This window comes from Magnusiomyces paraingens (genome assembly GCF_902498895.1).
Source record: "Magnusiomyces paraingens strain CBS 517.90 genome assembly, contig: contig5, whole genome shotgun sequence".
NCBI lineage: Eukaryota > Fungi > Ascomycota > Dipodascomycetes > Dipodascales > Dipodascaceae > Magnusiomyces > Magnusiomyces paraingens.
The window spans coordinates 1,339,269-1,362,816 of NW_022474071.1; the positions used below are offsets into that span (position 1 = coordinate 1,339,269).

General features: G+C 32.1%; 4 protein-coding genes across 4 annotated transcripts; 1 reads left to right on the top strand and 3 right to left on the bottom strand.

Annotated features, from left to right (window-relative positions):
* Positions 1-213: 213 nt before the first annotated feature.
* On the top strand, positions 214-2,895 carry SAPINGB_P006086 (uncharacterized protein; the record flags this gene model as incomplete). The annotated part of the gene is made up of 1 exon (XM_032000800.1): positions 214-2,895. The coding sequence occupies one exon, from the start codon at positions 214-216 to the stop codon at positions 2,893-2,895; it is 2,682 nt and encodes an 893-aa protein (XP_031856691.1).
* Positions 2,896-14,766: 11,871 nt separating this feature from the next.
* Positions 14,767-18,505, bottom strand: SAPINGB_P006087 (uncharacterized protein; the record flags this gene model as incomplete). Its single annotated transcript, XM_032000801.1, has 2 exons — positions 14,767-16,284; positions 16,427-18,505. 2 exons carry the CDS (start codon positions 18,503-18,505, stop codon positions 14,767-14,769), a joined length of 3,597 nt encoding a protein of 1,198 aa, XP_031856692.1.
* Positions 18,506-19,318: 813 nt separating this feature from the next.
* On the bottom strand, positions 19,319-20,533 carry SAPINGB_P006088 (uncharacterized protein; the record flags this gene model as incomplete). Its single annotated transcript, XM_032000802.1, has 1 exon — positions 19,319-20,533. The coding sequence occupies one exon, from the start codon at positions 20,531-20,533 to the stop codon at positions 19,319-19,321; it is 1,215 nt and encodes a 404-aa protein (XP_031856693.1).
* A 1,362-nt stretch (positions 20,534-21,895) lies between these two features.
* SAPINGB_P006089 (uncharacterized protein) lies at positions 21,896-23,173 on the bottom strand (the record flags this gene model as incomplete). Its single annotated transcript, XM_032000803.1, has 1 exon — positions 21,896-23,173. The coding sequence occupies one exon, from the start codon at positions 23,171-23,173 to the stop codon at positions 21,896-21,898; it is 1,278 nt and encodes a 425-aa protein (XP_031856694.1).
* Between the last annotated feature and the right edge of the window lie 375 nt (positions 23,174-23,548).

Genomic DNA, 23,548 nt, shown 5'->3' on the forward strand with positions numbered 1-23,548 from the left:
TTCTTTCTCTTCAATATATATATATACACATATGTATATATATGATACAATATTCACTCATAGATTGACTAAATAGGAATCTATATTAAACTATTATCATATTATCATCATATAATCAATTTCATTTTCTTATTATCACCTTCTCCTTTGGAAGTGTCTCTAAAAAAAAAAACCATCCTACAATAAAAAAAAAAATCAAAAAAAAAAAAAAAAATGTCTTCTCAAATCCCATCTCTTATCCGTCCACCAAATTCCTCCCAGAGAAAATATCCTGCTCTTTCTATTCCCAATTCTTCAGGAAACCCATCAAGCCAAGTACCTTCTTTTCCTCTCATTACTTCTTCTCCTTCACTTCAACCTTTAGTCCCTGTTCCATTTGCATCTTCCACTACTTCTACCATACCAAACAGCAACAATACCAGTAACCATACTCTACTTCAATCTCCTGCTTTAGACTCAATTGACCATCTCTCATCTTCAGCTGTCACCCCAACTCCTTCTCAAGACCCTCAAGTTTTCTCATCATCTTCTTCCTCTTCTTCTCCTATCCCAACCCCTATTCCTACTCTTCCCCAATTTACTACTCCTTCAGCACCACTCTTGTCATCTGCTCCTCGAGCTTCTCCCTCCCCCTCAGGTGGCCTCTTTTCTCCAGAAATATACGCTGCTCTCGGCATGAAAACTCCAGTTCCTCCGGCGCCGGCGCCGCTCACTGGTCCAACTACCTATATTCCAGTTCCTCATCCCCAGCAGATACCTTTTGTCTCAGTCCCAGTCCCAGTCAATACTACTGATACTTCTACCAATACTACCACAATAAACGTTACTTCTTTACAACCTCAATCTCAATCTCAATCTCTAAAATCAACTACAACAACACCTGAAGGATTATCACTTTCTAGTCTCTCCATAGACGATAAAAATCAATTACCTCCTATTTCATCTGCATCTATTCTTTTAAACCAAACAACAACGGCTGTGCCGCAAAATCATTCACAACAGCCCTTTTCTTCATCTATAATACCAGATTCGAATATAAATCAGCCACCACTCAATAACAACAGTCCATTTATCCCCATTATTAATCCTACATCACTTTCAACTGAACATCAACAACCATTACTTCCTCCTAATTCGTTACTTACTCTTACTACAAACCCATCTCAACACTCTCGGAACAATTCTTACTCTAGCGTAGGATCTAACCCAAGTACTTACAGTAACAATAACCCCACTTTAGCCACTACTAGTGGTGGAACGGCTCCATTTGTCCCAACCCCTTCAGCCCCTTTACCTTCATCAAATCTTTCACCATTTCCATTCCCTGTCAAAAAGTCTGCTTCAAAAACAATTCTCACCTCCTTGGCCATCCCGACTAACCCTAATGCTCCTCCTCCTAAAACTTATACCGCTGTAAGCTACCAACAACCGCCATCATCGTCATCTTCTTCTTCTTCATCATCATCATCATCATCTTCTTTCCCTCAAGAACTACAACAACCTGCTAATCCCATATTTCATCATCATCATCACTCTTCCTCTTCCTCTTCATCAACAGCCGCATCAGAATCCTCATCGACCCTTTCTATCCCATCGGCTGATCTCTCCCAAACATGTGACCCTTTTATCCCTCCTGTGAAACCCCCACCTTCTCCAAAATATCCAGGAATTTTCCTGGACACTACCAAAATTAAAGCTGCTGCTTTCCAGCGTGACTTTGATGATAACCCCAAGCCTACCCTTAAAATTGAAGATACCCTGGTTTTGGCCATTGAAAAAAAACCTACACAATGCTCTTTTTCTTCTTCTTCTTCTTGTTCTTCTCTCGTTTCATCAACTGAACTAACAGCAGTAGCCACTACCGTTGTCACAGCCACATCAAATATAATAGAACCACCCGTTGATCTTATACCTACAACCACTTCCCCAAATTTTGACAATAGAGATTACTGTCAACGTTATGCACACCTTGACGTTGCAGACCTTGACGAAGATGGATGGAGAGCTGTTGCTGAGGCCGGTGACATTGAAGAACTTGGCAAGCTCGGCGAAGGTGCCGGCGGATCAGTCACTAGGTGTCGACTTAAAAATCGTGGACCCAATAGCAAAGTCTTTGCACTAAAAGCAATCACAACCAATCCCAATCCAGAAGTTCAAAAACAAATTTTGCGCGAATTGCAATTCAACCGTACATGTAACTCACCACACATTGTCAAGTATTTTGGCACCTTTTTGAGCGAAGAAACTGCATCTATCTTCATCGCCATGGAATACTGTGGCGGCGGTTCCCTCGAGGCCATCTACAAGCGCGTTAAAGCTCGCGACGGACGCATTGGCGAAAAAGTCTTGGGGAAAATTGCAGAAGGCGTATTGTCTGGATTGTCTTACCTCCACGAACGCAAAATCATCCACAGAGACATTAAGCCGCAAAACATCCTACTCGACTCGGAAGGCCAAGTCAAGCTCTGTGACTTTGGTGTCTCAGGAGAAGTCGTTAACTCTCTTGCAACTACTTTTACAGGCACCTCATACTACATGGCTCCTGAACGAATTCAAGGACAACCCTACACCGTGACCTCTGATGTTTGGTCGCTTGGTCTAACAATCATGGAAGTGGCACAACACCGGTTCCCGTTTCTTCCGGAAAACCATGAACCTCTCACGCCCATTGAGCTGTTAAGTGTGATTGTAAACATGCCAGCCCCAGAACTCATGGACGAACCTGATGAAGGTATCAAGTGGTCTGGATCGTTCCGCCACTTTTTAAAGTCGTGTCTAGAAAAAGACCCAAAGAAACGCGCCTCTCCTCGACAAATGTTGATGCATCCATGGATTGTCGGTCAACGTAATAAGTCGGTTAAAATGGCAAAGTTTGTAAGAGAATGTTGGTCTTGAGAAAAGAAAAAAAGGAAAGTAAAGTAAAAGCCTTTTCTTTTATTATTCCTTTTACATATACATCCTCTCTCTTTGTTAGTATAAGTCTGATGTGGTTTGTATTAGTTAGATCGAAAAGATGCCACGTTTGAAAAAAAAGTTTGTAAGAAAAAAAAAATAAAAAAAATAAAAAAATTAAAACAATTTCAAAAAAAAAAAAAAAAAATTTAAAACAAAGTTTTTTATGGATCGAGCGGGTTGATCATTCGGAACACTTATTTTTTTTCCTGGTTTCCTTTTAAGTCTCAAAAATGATCACATACATTTATATAAGAACAGCTTGGCCACTTCTTTTATGAATCAAAAAACTAAAAAAAAAATTAATATCATTTATCCTTTCTTGTTTAATCAAATATAGTACTTTTTGTCAATTCAAATGATGCATTTCTTTCTTTATTTGATATATTTCTTTGTCGGAAAAATAAAGTTTCAGTTATTCTCAAGCCTAAAAAAAACCAAAAAAAACTTTAGACATAAATATCATCTTTATCTTTTTTTTTTCTGAGAAAGTTTACAAATCCAATCCAATCTAATCAAGTATTGGCCACATTGCATGATTCTTTAGTTATTTTTTGAAACTCCTTAGCGCTGTTGTAAAATATTTTAAACCAATATGATTAGGCTAGGCCTCAATGACATGTAATTAACTACTTGCTTTTGAAATGTATTTTTTATGAGCTTTTTTTCAAAAAAAAAAAAAGAAAAGGAAGGGAAATAAAAATTCTAACAGACACAAATTATTGGGTTCAATTGGTAGATAATTCGAAAATAATAAAATCATAGTAAAAACATAACACATTGTTTTTATAAAAAAAATTACAAACTGGATTGAAATATGATAGTTAAAAAATAAAAGAAAACAAAAATATTTTTTTTGAAGACTAAAACGAAAGTACAAGATGTAGATAGATAATTTTTATTGCTAGTAATCATCAATAAAAAATAGTTTGAATTTTTTGTTTTTAGTTTTTTTTAATCAAGTTTATGCATTTGACCAAGGAAAAAACAAAAGACATTGATCAAAAATTAGAAAAAAATTAATAAACAATTGTGACAAACAATTTAAAAGAAATAGGTAATCTTTTAAATTGATTTTAAAAAATGCCATCAAGATTGAATTTTTTTTTAAAATTATTGAGGAAAGAAATGTGAAATTTGTATTGAATGGCAGGCATAAAACAGTTAAGCCGCACAGTGTCACTTGACTCTCAAATCGATAATTCCCCAAAAGTTTTTTTAACAAAATAAATTGATTTTTAAAAGAAAAAAAAAAAGAAAACTTATAAGTTTGATTTCAGTATTAAAATATATCAAAAAATAATTGTGGATTGTAAAAGAAACTTATATATTGGCTTTATTCAATTATAATATTAAACCCCCCTCTTAAAGCTACAAAAAGAGCTAATTCAGCGCACTTTCTTCCAGCCCTCAAGATCTTTATCTCACCTCTGGCAGACCTTAGACCAAATTCCATATTTTTTATCTTTACTTTAATCATTTCACTTCATTTTGTTTAAAAATCTTAGTATTATAGGATTTACAGCTCTTCGTTTTAACCAAGTTGCTGGCTGCTCAAAAGTTATCTGACCAGGTGATATCCCCCCCTTTAACATAAGCCAAAATATCCTCAAACATACTAAAATATTTGCCCACAGAAACAAAATATATTGTAACGCTTATATATGTGTTAAAGTTTTGGTTTCCACTTAGATATGAGCACCATAGCTCATGCTCGGAGAAAAAGAACCAAAAAATGGAGACAGAGAGTGACCAGGGATAGAACTGTAAGGAGCATCATCAGTAGACAGAAAACAAAACTAAGAATCTGAAGAGTAATGCTGTTGGCCTCTGAATTATTTGTAGCAATAATAAAGTTACAGAAATAAATTTGAGTAGATAGCTACCTACAGAATGTTTTTTTTGTGACGCTTTAGAAATACTGTCACTAAAAATTAACCTCGTATCAGGGCCGCTGACTATTGAAATGACCTACTAATTGCCTTAAATTTCAAGTAAAGCACGTACTTAACTTGGAGTTAAACTATTTAGCACAATTTTAGAGAAAAAAAATTGAAGCCTGGCCATATTATCAAATGTAGAAATCATACTAATAGAATTTTAATTAGATCATAATCACAATCAACTATGATCTTTGTTTCGATACTACAACCAATTAGTTGAAAGCTTGATTCATATATATTTTTTTATATTAATGAAAACAGGATTCTCTCCTCTAAAAAAAAAAGTTAACAAAAAATATATATTATCCTGTATTAAAGCAGAGAATAAGTTAATGAAAAACATGTTTCAATAGTTAAATTAGTATCTATAAATTGAGTCACTCTGATCATCTTGACATAAAGTTGTAAGTGCTGATCAGATGAATTTATTCTTAAATTCACAATTTTAAGATCTTGTAATTGAGAGTTACTTAGGTAATTAAAAAATGAAAGCTAAATTGAAGTATTATTTTTTAAAACCAAAAATTCACATAGGAGAAAACTAAATTTAGTTTTCATTTAAACGAATTATTTTTCAAAGGTTTGAAAAAAAAAAATTAAAAATTAAAAAAATTTCAATAAATAAAAATTTTCCCCATTAGGACATTGAAAAATTACTGTTTTAGTAATTAAAATTAATTTCAAAAGATAAAAAAAAAATTTCCAATAAGGGAATTGAATGATTTCCAAAAAATTGAATTTTTTTTAACAATTAATATGTTCCTTTTAAGGAAACATAACAATTTATTTTTCATTTAAATGAATTTACTCTTTTCAGAAAAAGTAAATTTTAAAAATAAATATTTACTCAAAGAGGAAATCAGATAACTATTAAAAAAAAGTTTACAAATTTGGCAATTAAAAAGTACTTTTAAAGGAAATTTAATTTTTCAAAATTTTTTTTTCATTTTTATTTTTAAAAGAAATACTTCAGTTGATTTCCCATTTGAGAAATATTTTTGTAAACTTTAAAATTTTTCATTTTTCATTTTTCATTTTTCATTTTTCATTTTTCATTTTTCATTTTTCATTTTACTTTCATTTTAAATTTCCAGATCGGGAAATTGAAATTTAAGCATTTATTTTTTTTTATATTTTTTTTTTTATTTTCTTTCCACTTTTAGTTTCCTATTTAGGCTATTTATATTTTTACTTATTAGAGCAAATTTAGCATCCCCCAGTAGCTTCTTTTCAAAAATCCCTTTTTTTTTTTTTTGGAATTTTTGAAAAGAAGCTACTGAGGAACCCCAGGAAGCACGACGTGGACGCTTGCTCTGCTACTCCCCGCAAGAAGGGCCATTGGACCCGACAGTTGCCTCTTGTTGCTTTTTTTTCAAGTGCCTGTAAGGCGAAGCCACGCTTTGACTGAACCTTTTAAAGCTCGGCAACTCACTTCCACCAGTCCTAAGACTGGGGGGTGGAGAAGTAGAATTGCCCTGAGCCGAGTTTCAGAAAACGAGCTGGTTTTTAACCCCCCATTCTAAACACCTTCCGCCAAACCCAATAATCCCCAAAAAATACACACTACTGTGTAAATAAGGGGAAGAAAAAAAAAAGTTAGAATCATCAAAATCGCAGTCAATCTCAAAATCGCCAAAAATTGGAACTTACCATAATTCCAATATATTAACTACTAAGACTAACCTAACCTAAAAAACTACTCAAACTGAGTTGCATGTTAGTAAAAATCAAAGAAAAAAAATCAAAAAAACAAACAATCAAAAAGTCAGGCTCACCTATCTAACTCTTAGCTGCCTGTCGAAAAGGCCAGCTTTAACAAGGGGCAGTCGTGCGGCACTTGTTTTCGGTCTCGCATCGTCGGTCTCATGTCGTTGGTCTCGCATCGTCGGTTTCGCATCGTCGGCCTTTCCATTCCCATATTCTCCCAGTCTCCGTCCACCGCCATCCATCTCGCTACCTCCCCCATTGCCATCCTCCCCCAACTCCGTCCACCGCCTTCCACCTCGCTACCTCCTCCACTGCTCCTCCGCCTCCAACTAATCAACCTCTTCAACCACCTCCAACCCCACTCCTCATCAACCCCCGTCCCCTGGCCTGGGCTCATCATCACAGTTGGTGCAGACCACTCGAGCGACCAGGACTTCCCCACAAACCCCCCGGGGAAATATCAGTGCTGCCCCACCGAAATAACCCCTGCTCTATCAGGAATGGATCTAACTGGGCACTCCGTCAAGAGACTTTTTTGGTTGTTATTTTAAAAAGACGCACCAAACAAAACTTTTTTCCAATGGTACTGTCCGCCTCGGTGATGGTGTCACCCATTTCCCTCAGCATCCAGTGAGTTTGTCCCTTTAAGACTGTCTTGGTTTCGCACCCAACGAACTAGGAAACTGTCGACGACACAGAATACCACCCTATATCTGTGCCAAGAAGAGTGGTCAAGAAAAACCAAAAGACAACCAAGACAATTGTAATCATAGTTATTCCATCCCAACCGCTAGCAAGGACGGGGTAATCGCTGTTCCACGAGCGACCACAACCCAACACAAGTTCACGGTGAAAAAAAAGCTGTCTGCTAGGCAAAAGCAGTAACCTTCCAGGGCTTGGGCGTGATTTCCAATGAGAGCGGGGACTCCTTCATCCACCGAGCAGCCGGAGCTGTCTTGATCTCAGTGTTGACCTCAAAGCGTGCCACCTACACGGCGCATCATCATGCGACTTGTCGAACCCATCCTCCCACCCGTCGAACGTAGCCGAAGTCCTTAGTGTCGAACCCATCCTCCCACCCGTTGAATATTACCGAAGTCTTTAGCGTCGAACCCTTCCTCCCTCCCATTGTATTTTTTTTAGTTCAGATATAAATAATCAGGCAATTTGTAAAAGAATATGTTGCAGGTATTTAAAATTGTAGTCATATTTCGCTTATAGGTTCATAGTTGAAAGGGTAAAAGAACCAAAGGTATGTTATGAATATTAAAGTTGAAATTATGGGTATTGGAAAGGGGTGTCAGTATCATGAAGTTTTTTTTTATAGTTACATCGTTGAATTAATATGCATACCAAAAGTTATTCAAATATCCTTTAAGTTGAAAGCAAGAAATATGTAAAAAAAAAAACAATGTCATTATCAAGTTGTATTATGTGGCTGGGTAGGATTTTCTTACCAATTTTTTTTTTTTTTTTTGTATATCGCTAAAATTGAAATTGGGAGGTATCTAAACAGTTATGTCACTATCATGGTATTTATCATAGTCGTATTCTAGGATTGGTATACGTACAAAAAAAAATGATGTCGATATAACAAGAACTGTTTTTATCTAGAAGGTTGTGTCACTATCACTGTATTCATTATAGTTGCATGGTTTGATTAATATACGTACAAAAAGACAGGTTGGTATCGACATAGCAAGAACTTTTGGTATCTAAAAGGTTGGGTCACTATCATGGTATTTATCATAGTTGCATGCTTGGATTGGTGTACATACAAAAAAAAAATGATGTCAATATGACAAGAACTGTTGTTATCCAAAAGGTTGTGTTACTAGATAACCGGATCAGGTAATTTGAAAAAGTAGATAACGCAGGTATTTTAAAAAAAGTAGCATATTTTGTTAATATGTTCATAATTGCAAGGATAAAAGAACAAGAGATGTGATATTAATGTTGAAGTTAGTATTAGAAAAGGAGAATCAATTTCATGAAGCATTTTATAATAACATATTTAAACCTAAGCGCATACCAAAAGTCATTCAAATATTGTTTAAGTTGAGAGCAGGGTGTATTTAAAAATTTAGTCATTATCAAATTTTGTTTAAAAATAAGGTGTAATGTGCATACCAAATATTTTCTGTATTTCATCAAAAATTAAACTGAGAAGTAATCAGTTGTGTCACTATCGAGTTATTGATGGAAGTTTCATTATTGGGTCGGGTCGGTATACATACAAAAGATAGATTTGTGTCAATATCAAAAAAAAAGAAAGTTGTATAATTTAGTTTATAAACGTACGAGACAGCAATAATTGTTGGTGAGACTAAGCCTGTATATCAAAAAAGTTGGATTACTATCGATTTCTCTGTAAAATCAAAAAGAGGGATGCATACCGAAGGTTATTGCTGGAATTTGTTCAATTAGTAATAGGGGTAACTAAACATTTGAGTTATTTTTCAAAAAGATATAAAAAAAATAAATGGTTATACACTCACAAAAACTTGTTAGACAAAGACGACTTAAAAGGTATAACGGAAAAAAGTAATGTCATTATTAATTTGTATATTTATGATTGTCTGTAGGAATTTACTTACTAAAAACCTGATTCAGTAGTGATATTAATCGGAAATATATGCTCAAACAAAAACAAGTCTAAAGTTGTGTTTTCATAACTATTTCAGTGAACTGAGTATATAAAATAAGGAAAAATGGTTTCGAGTATGTTTCCAAAATCAGATAACGTAAATCTATGAATTAGCACGACCATTTTCAACGTTATTAATAAAATAAAGATTTTAATACTTAACCAGAAACATATTGATAACTGGGGTATGAAAGATTGAAAATGTTACTCAGTCATTTTTTCCAAGGGTTAGAAATTTGTACTTCATGATTGAGTAAAAAATATTGCTACTTACAAAATTTCTCAAATATAAATTCGGATTGATAAACAAAAAAAACTTGAGGCCAAAGAAATAACAAAATAAAACTCAGTAAATATAAAATATAAAACATAAATGAAAAATAATTGTAAAGGTAAAAAATCAAAAGTTGATGATGGGAAAAAAACAAAATGTGATGGTGAGGTTAAAAGGAAAAAAAAAATTTGGGGAAAAGGTGGGAGAAAAAAGCGTACGAAACGAGACAATAAAAAAGTGATATAAATATCAATTAACTTTAAGCATTAATTAAAACAAAAAAAATGTCATATAAGATTTTTTTTTTTTGATATTTCAAAATATTGAAATATATATATCAGAATAACAAAATATTAGATCGATTAGGAAATTAAAACGATTTTGCAAGATAAAAAAAAGGTTCAAAAACAAAAGTTTTGGAGGCGTCAAATTTAAGCCGCACAAGTGACTCTACAAAACAATTTTCTTCAAAATGAAAAAAAAATATAATTGTAATAAAGTGATTGATATTAATATAAAGGTATAAATCAATAGTGTGTTTTAATTATTAATAAAAAATTACAACATAATAAATATACAATATGATTCACAAAAAAAATCTAAAATCACTTATTCAATCTTAAGAGCTATATATATATATATATAGTTATAAAAAACAAAAATATAAAGGTACAAGATAATAAAATGTAGATCGTAAAGAACGAATTGAATTGAATATTCTATATGGATAATAATACAGTATAAAAAAAAATTTGTGATAAAAATAATTGCATTATAATTATAATGCAATTATTTGACTTATAAGTCAAAATCGAAAGCATCATAATTATTTTTATCATAAAGTAGATAACATAAGCAAGTGATAATAAATAAGTTAAATGAGATTCCATTGAGGAAAAATAAAAATAAATTTCTGGGTGCCAACATTTATAGATTTATCTGCTAACATAGGTGCAATTAGGTTGGCTAATATCTCTTAATCTAGATGTACATGGGATCAGTAAAATAAAACAAAAAATATAAAATGACCATGATTTTAGGCTGTTGATGGGTTTTATTCAAGAATTTAGTGGCTCACCAAAGAATTCCACCTGGGCTAGGATCATCATATGATATTATCCTGTATATATGCAAATGTTTGAATTTCTCAAGAGTTAGGCTCAGTTATATTTGGTTACAGATTGTTATATTAATTTCTAGGTTTTTATAAAAAGTTAAATATTCCACAAGAAATAGGAGTGATATACTTTAATCCTTACCACTACGGAATACTCACTTTTATTAAAATCTCTCTATTTTTTACACCTTTTTGACTAATTTTTGGACCATTTTATGAAATCTAGAAATTTACCAAGGGCTAGGGTAATATCTTTTGAGTAAAGGGTATTTTTGATATGTGATATATTATTGCTTTAAACTTAATAATCCGCAAGGGTTGGGGATTTTATTTTATAACCCTTACCACTATGGAATTCCGCGTTTTATTAAATTTTCTTATTTTTTGCCCATTTTAGACTAATTTTTAGCCAATTTTACAAAAACCCGGAATTCCACAGGGGTTAGGGTTACTGTATTAGGTTAGGGTTATTTTTGATATGTGCCATATTATTGCTTTAACATAGATAATACGCAAGGGCTAGGGCTTTTATTTTACAACCCTTACCACTACGGAATTCCGCGTTTTCTAAAATATCTTAATTTTTTGCCCTTTTGAGACTAATTTTTAGCCAATTAACAAAAACCCGGAATCCCACAGGGGTTAGGGCTATTTTGTGATATGTACCATTTTATTGCTTTAACATAGATAATCCGCAAGGGCAGGGGTTATTCTTCTCAGGGGTTAAGGGTGCTTGATTAGGTTAGGGCTTTTATGATATGTGCCATATTATTGCTTTTGACTAGATAATCCGCAAGGGCTAGGGGTTAATCTAAATAACCCTTACCACTGCGGAATACTTACGTTTTTTAAAATGTCTCTGTTTTTTGCTCAATTTTGACTAATTTTTAGACTATTTTAAAATATCTTGATATTCCGCAAGGGTTAAGGCTAATGAGATATGTGCTATATTATTGCTTTAAACTAGATAATCCACAAGGGCTAGGGGATTTATTTCATAACCCTTACCACTATGGAATTCCGCGTTTTTTAAAATTTCCTTATTCTTTGCCTTTTTGGACTAATTTTTAGCAAATTTACAAAAACCCGGAATCCCACAGGGGTTAGGGGTGTTCAATTGGGTTAGGGTTTTTCTGTGATATGTGCCATATTATTGCTTTTAACTAGATAATCCGCAAGGGCTAGGGGTTAATCTAAATAACCCTTACCACTGCGGAATACTTACGTTTTTTAAAATGTCTCTGTTTTTTGCTCAATTTTAACTAATTTTTAGACTATTTTAAAATATCTTGATATTCCGCAAGGGTTAGGGCTAATGAGTTATGTGCTATATTATTGCTTTAAACTAGATAATCCACAAGGGCTAGGGGATTCATAACCCTTACCACTACGGAATTTCGCGTTTTTTAAAATTTCCTTATTCTTTGCCCTTTTTGGACTAATTTTTAGTCCTTTTTACAAAAACGCGGAATCCCATAGGGGTTAAGGCTTTTTCTGATATGTGTCATAATATGGCATTAAACTATACAAACCGCAAGGGCTAGGGCTTTGGTAATATGTGCCATATTGTAGCGATGAACCAAATAATACGCAAGGGCTAGGGGATTTTATTTCATAACCCTTACCACTATGGAATTCCGCGTTTTATTAAATTTTCTTATTTTTTGCCCATTTTAGACTAATTTTTAGCCAATTTTACAAAAACCCGGAATCCCACAAGGGTTAGGGTTACTGTATTAGGTTAGGGTTATTTTTGATATGTGCCATGTTATTGCTTTAATCAAGATAATCCGCAAGGGCTAGGGATTAAATTTAATAACCCTTACCACTATGGAATTCCGCGTTTTTCAAAAATATCCTAATTTTTTGCTCTTTTTAGACTAATTTTTAGCCATTTACAAAAAACCCGGAATCCCTCAAGGGTTAGGGGTATAGTATTAGGTTAGGGTTATTTTTGATATGTGTCAAATTATTGCTTTAATCAAGATAATCCGCAAGGGCTAGGGATTTAATAATATAACCCTTACCACTATGGAATACTCACTTTTTTTTTAAAATGACCTGTTTTTTTGCTCATTATTGTCTAATTTTTTATGCAATTTTGAAAAATCATAAAATACCGCAGGGGTTAGGGCTTTGATAATATGTGATATATTATTGCTTTAAACTTAATAATCCGCAAGGGTTGGGGATTTTATTTTATAACCCTTACCACTATGGAATTCCGCGTTTTATTAAATTTTCTTATTTTTTGCCCATTTTAGACTAATTTTTAACCAATTTTACAAAAACCCGGAATCCCACAAGGGTTAGGGGTACTTTATTAGGTTAGGGTTATTTTTGATATGTGCCATATTATTGCTTTAACATAGATAATACGCAAGGGCTAGGGCTTATATTGTATAACCCTTACCACTGCGGAATATTTTACTTGTTCATAGATGCTCTTTTTTTTTTCCTTTTTCATTGATTTTTAGGTTGGTTAAGAGTACGCTTTCAGTACAATAGGACTTAGATAAGGAAAGTCATGATTCTAACATGAGAGCAGGGCAATCCTTAATTAAGCTCTGGTTGATTAGTATCTCAAAACACTATGAATAAAGGCTCTGTTCAACATTGGCATGGACTCGCAGGTAAAGATTCAAGGCAATGCCATTAGCAAAGTTTTTTTTTTTTTTTTTTTTTTTTACAACCTGGTTTACCAGAGCCTTTAAATGATATGGTTTCCCATCTCTTGCTTAGAAACAGGTTAAATATAAACCTTTAACCTTGTGAATAAACTAGTTAAAGTTAGATGATTAAATAATAAGAGTCGTCATAATAAGTAATGGCAAACTTACCCCCCAAAAAAAGTCATAGGCCGTTAAATGACTTGATAGAAATATTTCACTATCAAAATGAAAGGGAAAAGACATGATATCAATTAAAGGTCAGTGAAATAAGCATTAGTTGTTTATCAACTAAATATTTATAGTTAAATCTAATATTTTGTGCTTTTCATAATTTGCCTTACCTTGCCGTGGTAAAGCTCATTATCAGTCAGAGTATACGTCGTGGATAATCTGTTGTGGAAGAAAGAAAGAAATATATATATATATATTAGGAGAAAGGAAGAGAAAATAAAAGAATAAGTAAATAATAAAAAAAAAAGGGGGGGGGGGAAAACCATTTGGAAAACATTGAGTGAAAGCTGTTTATTTATAGCTATTTTTTTTTTTTTTTTTTTTTTTTTTTGAGGCTCCAACAATAATTTTGTTTTGGTGTCAGTAGATCTTGTGATTATTATTATTAGCCCACTCAGAGAAAGCAATCCAAGATATTTATTATATATATATATATATAAAAATTGAAATACGTTAAATAGAACGTTTTATTAAAGAGGTCCCATTGATTTAAAACATAGACTCAATTTAAAATCATACTTTTTCTGTAAATATATACAAATTTTTAACTCCAAAAAGAGGTTCTGTCATTGCTCAAAAAAAAAAAAAAAAGAAATCCCCTCCATTATTTTTAAAATAAATTTATTTTATTTAAATAAATTACAAAATTATTTGGAATCATTCGAATGATTATTACTTAATATATTAATTAGAAATATTTCACTGAAACAAATTTGAGTTGCTTTAGACCAAAACAAAAGATTTATTTTTTTTCTTCTTTTTCTTCTTTTTTTTTTTTTTTTTTTTTTTTTTTTTTTTTTTTTTTTTTTTTTTGAATTCCAATAATTATTATATCTATAGCATTTAAAACCTTTTGTTTTAGTCATGCATGGGAATAGAGCAAAGAGTATATAATCAACTGATTTTCCTACTCTAAATATTTCTTTACTTTGACTTTCTTTCTTTCTTTCTTTTTTTTTTTACTTATTGTAGATGAATATATAAATATATAAATATATTAAGTAACCTTATAAAGCTCTATAAAAAACCAAACTCTTACCTTTCAAAATCAAAAAGCAAATCTAATAAACTACAAAAAAAAAAATAAAAAATAAAAAATAAAAATAAAAAATACCAATGCCAAAAAAAAAAAAAAAAAAAAAAACAGAAAAACAAACCAAGGGTATTTTCCGGGTACTTTATTTTTTTGATTTTTTTTTGATTTTTTGCAATGATATCACCTTTCATCTCCCCCCCACATTTCCTCCTTCTTTCTCTTTCTCATGATTTTGCATTCCCTCATTTTTGCTCCACCCTACTGTCTTTACAACCCTTCGTTTCTTCTTTATAACCCCTCCTTCATCTGTTACTGAAGATATTGCAACTGCTGCCACAGCTACTAATAACTTTTCAACAACAAGTGGTAACGAAAACACAGACACTTGTGACGGGTCCATGAACCTCCTTCCACCCTTGTCGCCATCAGCTGTAGCTGAACAGTACGCTTTGAGCAATCGCAGCACATCACCAATTATTGTCTGTGCATATTCTGGTGTGACTCCAATTGGTTGCACTCCTGGTGTAAAGCTTTCAATATACAGCATTTGAACTCCTGGTCCAGATTGTTGTAGTTTTCCAACTTTGCTTTTTAGAGCTCTTATCTGGGATTGTAAAGTCAATACCTGGCACGATTGTTTTGATGCTTGGGCTTCCAACTCAAAATTATCACTAGATAGCTTTTCCGTAGATGCTAAAAGAGATGCTACTCGAGCCTCTGTAACCCCTAATGTAGTTGTCTTTTCGTGAGCTTGCATCCGAAGTGTTTCAATGGTATCTCGTTGTACAACAGTTGCAGCTGCCAGTTGATTAGTTTTCCCTTCAAGCTCACAAATCCTTTTTTCACCCTTTTCAATCTGATTGCTCAAAGTCTCAATCCGGGTATCCTTGGTCTTGGAATCATTCATCAGTATTTCAATGGTACTTTCTTTAGTCTGGATATCTGCTGTCAAAGCTTCAATAGACACCTTTTGTTGATCCAATGCTTTTTGAAGTATCTCAATATTTTTGGTTTTTACATCAGCCATCTTTTTCAGTTCTGTATTGACTGCCTCCTTGGCTTTTAATTGATTTACTTTAACATCAACTAAAGCTTTCAGTTTTGCAACTTGTCTTTCCGCACATTCAAGTCGCTCAATCACATCCTTTCGTTCCAGCTCAACTTCCTTAATCTTCATTTCCATATTTTGCAGCTCCTCACGCAGCTTTCCAGAAACTCTCCCTAATTCTTTTTCCAAATACTCTCCACGTTCCTTAAGCTCCAAAATCAGCACTTTAGCTTCACTTGTCTCTGTCCGCCTCTGTTTTCCCAAATACTTTTGTTCTTCAACCATTTGTTCCAAACGAGTTTCCAGTTCCTGAATGTTAGATAAAAGCACTGCACGCTCCTTCATTAAACTATCAACTGCCACTTCAATGTTTTGGAAAATCCAAGCAAATACTTTCTGCGACTGTGGTAGTACTGTTGCCCAAAATCCAATTGTGCGTGCCCCCTCACCGCTGTTCCGAGCCATGTTAAGTACCCTGACCAGTGCTTCTTCAAACTCTTTCCTGGTATTATCTTTTTTGGTATCTTTAATTTCCGCGGCAACTTGATTAATTTGGGTATCCAAAGCCATCAAGTCGTTTGTTTTCTGTGTGATATCTGACTTGAGCGTCATAATCACCAAATCTTTTTCTTCCAGTGTCATTTTCAGGTTGCTTACCTGATGTATTTTTCCCTAGAATTAAGTTTGTTAAAAAAAAAAAAAAATTAAAAATAAAAATAAAAATAAAAATAAAAATAAAATAAAATAAAAATAAAATAAAATAAAACTTTAAAGTGTTTGAACCAATTAAGCCCCGTACCTGCAAATCAATTTTAACCTGGTTAAGCTCATCAAGCAGATTATGCTTGTCAGCCTCGCACTTTGAAACAACATCATTGGCTGATTTTAATTTAGCCTCGTAGTTTGCTTTGGTTTCTATTCTTTGAGTCTGTTCAAATTCAAACGCCTTCATAAATTTCTGCACCTGTCTCTCCAACTTTTCCACCTTGGCTTCATTTTCAGTCTTCATTTTTTCAATCCGACAAGTACTTTCTTTAGTCTTTTGTTTTTCGCAATTTTTCATCTCGTTAATATTCTGGTTTAATCGTTGGATTTCACCTTCTAGTTCCAGCACCTGGTTGTTTTTAAGTGATAAATCAACCGTCAATCTGTCCACTGCTGTAGCCCGTATCTGAGACTCTTTAGCAACTGAAGCAAGCAAAATCTCCTGATTTCGGGAGTGTATTTTATGAGATTCTAATTGTTGATTCTTGGCACGGACAGCCTCTAATTGGGTTTTCTCTAAAGTTTCCGTCAGGTGCTTAATATGGTTCTGGTGTTTAGTAAATAATCCATCTTTATCGACATGTGCTTGGTCTAGCTTTTGTTTTAAAATAAGGCTTTCATCAGTCAATTTGTTAATCACAGCATCCTTTTTCTTGGTCAAAGCTTTGACCTGTTCAACAAGTTGGATTTCCCGTTCTTCAAAACACTTTTCCAAGGTTACCAACTGCTTTTGACAATCCTCCAATAATGTACACGTAACTTTAAGTTCGTCTTCTTCATGGAGCATCTTTTCATGGGTATCCTTATGGCTGCGTTCCTCTAGTTTTAGTTTTACTTCTAAATGCCGCACCTGAGTCTCCAGAGTAGACTTTAACTTTTGCTCAACACGTAAGCTTTCTTCATGTTTTAATACTATTGTTTGAACTTTCTCCAGTTTTTTTGCCCACTCTTTCTTTTGGTATTCGGATTCCAGGCACATAACTTTATACTGTTTCTTGACTTGGTTCAGTTCTACCTCCATCGTTTCTAGTTTTGATTGTAAACCCATGTTGGTTTTAGTGTCAGTCTTTTCTGGAAAATCCTGCTTCATCTTGGATGCATAAACATTAAACTGTTCTTCCTCTTCCTTTTCTTCTTCCCCAAAAGTTTTTTCTTCTTGTACTTGTTGTTGGGATAAATTTTGTTGAGGTCCAAGGTTTGGTTCAGGTACTTTATCAAAGAAATCCATAGTCAAGGTGGGGAATATTAGTGTATTTTCCTTTTCTCTTGATTTTTTTTTCCAGTTTTTCTGTTTACTCGAGTGACGTCTAAAACTATCCGAAGAGTATCCTGAGTAATCATCATCAGAAATAAGGGGTGAGGGGCTCTTGCAAGTAGACAATGGGGCCACTTTATTATCTTGGAATGACACTGTGGGAGCAAACGAAACTTTAAATTGTTTGTTTTTGCGGTCAAGAGTTGAGTTACTTTTCCGTCGTAAAGTTTCCTCCAAAGAAATGTGCTGGAGATCAAATAAATCATGTTGTGAGTTGTCGGTGATTTTAGGGCTTTTCAAAATAGAGAGTGGTTCGACTGGAAGGACCTGTTGGTTGAAAACATCACCATCACTAGCACCATCACCACCATCACCACCACCACCACCACCACCACCACTACCACTACCACCCAAAGAATCAACATCTATCTGAATTGCAATGTTTGATTGAATAAAACTTTCAAGTTCTTCTTCAACAGCACGTGGTAACTTTTGTTTGGTGTCTTTTTTTTTATTTTTTTTTACAAAAGTTTCTCCATTATAATCTTCACTTGGTGATACAATATCAACAGTCTGCCAGAATAAGTCTTGGTGATTTTTATGAGTATTTTTTTTAAACGACACTAAGGTTGCATCTTCAGCAGCATCTTCAGCAGCACCTCTTGATAATTGATTGGTTAGCGATTCGCATGAGGTGTCACTCCAAGAATCTGAGTCAAGAGAGGGTACTCCACAAGCTGTGAAGGGTCTTTGAGTAAATGAGTTTGTGTTACTGTAAGACCCAGTTTTACTAGGTGATGCTGAGTAAAAGGAAGAAGAATCAAGATGGATATTTTGTCTTTTTGTATTCCAGCTCATATGGAAAGGATTAGTATTTTTTTCTTTCTTATTATTTGATGATTGTAATGTAGTGGAGGCTTTTATTATTAGTGGGGTGCTTGAGAAAAGTGGAGAAAAGTCAGAACTTGTTGAGTGACGACGACGACTATTATATGAATGGTGTCGTATATTAGTTCCTTTAAATGGGAAAAACTTGTTTGAAGAAGAGTTTTGGGGAAGTATCTTTAAGTTTTTCCATCTTGTTCTTGGCTCTCTTGTTTTTGTATAAAGGGCTGGTGTTAACGGGTAGTCAAATGTTGTGGGTCTTTGGGAGACTTTAGGGGTTGTTTGAGACATTGAGATAGTTATAATTGAATAAGATTAAAGAAGCGATGATTGAATGAATTATTAAATTATTGAATTATTGAATAAATGAATGAAGTTATAAAAAAAAAAAAAGATATTAGAATATTGATGAAATATATTTATATATATAATGAATGAAATAGAAACAAGATTGATGTAGTTTTATTATTTTATTTTTTGGTGGGTAGAGTAGGAATAATTATATAATTATTTAGTGGGCTTTGAGAGAGATGCAAAAAAAAAAAAAAAAAAAAAAAAAAATTTTTTGTTATTTTCATACTTTTTTTAAAAAAACCTTATCACCTCGTAAACATTGGTATCACCGGGTTAACATTGGTATCAATCACCATATATTATTTTATATACATTAAAATTTTTTTTTTTTAAGGTTAGATTTAAGAGAAGAAAGAAAAAAAAAAAAAAATTGACGAAAATTTAAAAAATAAATAAAAAAAAAATTTTTCTAAATAAATAAAACTAAAATAACTAACTACCTAGTTCATCTGTTGACTTAAGTGTGGACTCGTCATCAACAGCCATTTTTTTATCAAAAATAAATGACTTGAGATTATTAAGAGCATTTTTTTTAAATCTTGTATTTTCAGGGAATCGTGAGGACCATACATCAAGGGATTCATGAATATCATTCCATAACTTTTTAAATCCTTCTGGATCCTTTTTCTTACGATCTTCTTCATCATCCTTGTCTCCACGAATGTCAGAGTTTTTGCTTGCCAAACCAAGTTTATCTTTATACTGCCATTGATCGAAAATTACTGGGAACACAGAGTATGTATCTAATCCACCAGTTTCAATCATTATTGTTAAAACCATATCAACAGCTTCATTCATGTCGATAGCAGTGCGTAGTAATAGTTTCATTGCTCCAGCATGAGAAATTGCATATGAAACAGTACACACTTCACCAGCTCTCCATCTAACAACACGTTTATTTTTCTCAATAGGGTCACCGAAAAACTTCATACCTGATGGAGCATAAGGATCGTCATATTGTAGACTAACTTCTTTACGGCCTGGATTTGCATAGCAACCTCCAAATTGGATAACGTCCCATTTATTATGGAAATATGGGTCTTCCTTTGTAGCATGTTCATCAGGGCCAATAAGTCCTTGTTTTCTTAAAAGTTGTTCGAGGCCATTCCCAAAGTTATGGAAAATATGTCTAAGATTAATATCCCAAACAGCATCAGCTTCTAGGATTAACATTGATTGCCAGTTTTCATCAATCATTTTGCGCCACATATTTGCATGTGAGCGGTAACAAGATTGAGCAGATGGATGCATTTTGACTTTACGGGAGGATGGCGGGAGACCCTTTTGATCGAGAGTTTTTAAATTGACACCTAAGAAACGTTCTGGTTTAATACCACTAAGAACACTTTGCATAGCAATTGTATCATCAAGGTTATATCTATCTGGGACATTTAAATAGAGGATTTTTTGGAATCCTAAAGTTGAGTTTGCAAGACCAAGGATGTTATCATTTTGGAGAGGATCTTGTAAGGGTGATTTTATTTCATTTGAAGAAGAATCAGATTCATTTGGTTGGAAAGTTGTTGTAGTAGTAGTAGTATCTAAGGGGGTGAATGATTTGATGCTTGTGATAAAAGCTGAGATTATTAGAATTAATGTGAAGACAAAGATAAGAGTATATTTTGTGAGGATATTAAGTGGTGGCATTTTTTTTTAAAATAAAAGATTAATATATTTATATATATATATATATATATATAGAAAATGAAGAAGAAGAAAGAAATAGATTAATGAATGAATGAATGAATGAATGAATGAATGAATGAATGAAAATATTTTAATAAATTAAATAAAAAAAAAAAAAAAAAAAAGGGTTAAAAAATAACAAAAACAAAATAGAAAAACAAGTAAAGCCAAGAACAAAAATATAAATTGAATAAAAAAAAAAAAAAGGCCAGCGGAATGAATTTTATTATTATATTATTATATTATTATATTATTATATTATTATATTATTATATTAATATATTAATATATTTATATTTATATTTATATTAATATATTTATATTTATATTTATATTAATATATTTATATTAATATATTTATATTAATATATTTATATTAATATATTTATATTAATTTATATATATTTTCATTATTTTTATTTGAAATGCATTTTTATGTATGAAAACTCACAAAGGGTTATTGCTTTAAAAAACATTTGCTTGTTAAATAAATAAATAAATAAATTTTCTTTTCTTTTTTTTATATTAATTATTATTATTATTTTCAAATGATGAGGCTAAATTTTTTTATTTTTTTATTTTTTTATTCAAATATTAATAAATAATTTATTTAAATAATAAATTTGTTAATATTTAATTAAATTATAATTAACAAAAATTATATATATATATATATATATAAATTCTATTCAACATTTGATTAAATTAACAATTAAATGAAGTTAAAATAAAAATTTAAAAAAAAAATAAAAAAAAAAAACTTACCTTTTATTTATTTATTTCTTTTTTTTTTTTTTTTTTCTTTTTATGTGGTGGTTGTTGTTTGAAATTTCCCCTCCTCCCCCCTCCCCCCAACATATTCAATACGCGAGGTAAGTATATACTTGAAAAAAAAAAAAAAAAAAAAACATCTTACTCACAACACATAAACCTTTTTTTTTTTTTTTATTTTTTTTTTTTAAATTCTAAAATATCTAAAATTGTAAAATATCTAAAACACTTTCTACTCTTACTTTATACTCTTCTCTTTTTTTTTTTGTTTAAAATAAAAAAAAAACTCTCTAGAAATATATATCCTCAATCTATTTATAGTCAAATCTTCTTTAGTTGTTATTATTATTATTGGTGTTATTGTTGTTGGGTTGCAAATACTATTTTTATTTTTAAATAAACCAAAAAAAAAAAAAAACTATATACAACCTCCTTTGTTCAAATAAAGAAAAATAAATAAAAATCTCTTAAAAATCATTATTAACAACAACATTTTTTTTTTTTTTTCATTAAAAACTTCAACCAACCAACTTCCTTCTAATAACCGTAAAATTAATCGTTATTACTTTCATTCTCTTCCTCAATTGACTTTTCAATCTCTGCTTCAAATATCTTTTTCTTATCAAATATATACGACTTGAGATTGTTCAACACATTCTTCTTAAACCTTGAATTCTCAGGAAATCGAGATGTCCAAACGTCCAGAGTCTCATGTAACCCTTTCCATAAATTTCTGGTCTCCTCTTTATCCTGCTTATTATTATTATTTCCTCCTTCCATATCCTCAGGCCCTCTAATATCTGAGTTCTTACTCTCAAGTCCTAACGTACTCTTGTATTGCCATTGATCAAACATCACGGGATAAACACTATATGAAGTTAGCCCTCCAGACTCAATCATAATAGCCAAAATTAAATCCACAGGCTCATTCATATCAATAGCTGTTCGTAATAACAACTTCATTGCTCCAGCTCGAGAAATAGCATACGATACTGTACAAACTTCACCAGCTTGCCATCGTACTACACGGCGATTATTCTTTATAAGATCGCCAAAAAAATGAACCCCTGATGGTGCATATGGATCGTAATATTGCACACTAACATCTTTCCGACGTTCATTGGCATAACATCCTCCAAATTGAATCACATCCCAATGTTTACTCAAATATGGATCATTTTCTGTTGCATGTTCACCCTTTTCAAGTATATTTCGTTTTTTCATTAATTGTTCCAATCCTTGTCCAAAGTGATAAAATATTTGTCGTATATTAATATCCCATACTGCATCTGCCTCAAGAATTAACATTGTTTCCCAACCCTCATCAATCATTTTACGCCACATATTTGCATGAGACCGATAACAAGCTTTGACTCCAGCAATCATTGGTTCTGGTCGAGATGATGGAGGTAATCCTTCTTCCTTGAGAGTTTTTATATTAACCCCAATAAATTGTTCAGGCTTAATACCACTCAGTGCACTTTGCATTGTAATTGTATCGTCTAAATTATATCTGTCGGGAACATTTAGGTAAAGGATTTTTTGGAATCCTAATGTCGAGTTTGCAAGGCCAACCACATCTTGAGCGTGGGCATCATCATCATGATCATCATTATCATTATCATTATCACTATGTAAGTTTTCAAATTTTGAGTTCGAATCTGGTGCATCTAAAGGTACAGCTGTTGGTGAAGAAAATAAATCGTCATCTTTAAGGGTCTTTGTGGTAAACGTATTGCTGCAAAGAATTCCAACTATAAGAAAAATAAAAACTGCGGCCAAGAGACCGATTTTATGGAAGGACCTGAAACGGGAAATAATTGGAGGCATCGTTTTTATTTTATTTTATTTTGATTTTGATTTTTTTTTTTTTTAATATTTTTATTTTGAAAAAAATAAAAAAAAAAGAAGAAGAAGAAAAAAAAAAAAAAGAAACTTTGATAAAAAAAATATTATTATAAGGAAAGGACAAGTTTTTTTATTTATATATTTATTTATTTATTTATTTATTTAATTTATTTATTTAATTTAATTTATTTATTTATTTATTTATTTATTTATTTAGTTATTTAGTTATTAATTCTTAGTGTCTCTATAAATATTCAAAAAGGAATCTTCTCCTTAAATAAAAAATAAAAAATATAAAAAAAAAAATAAATATATTATATATATTTATTTAATTTATTTAAAAGTAAAAAAAATAAG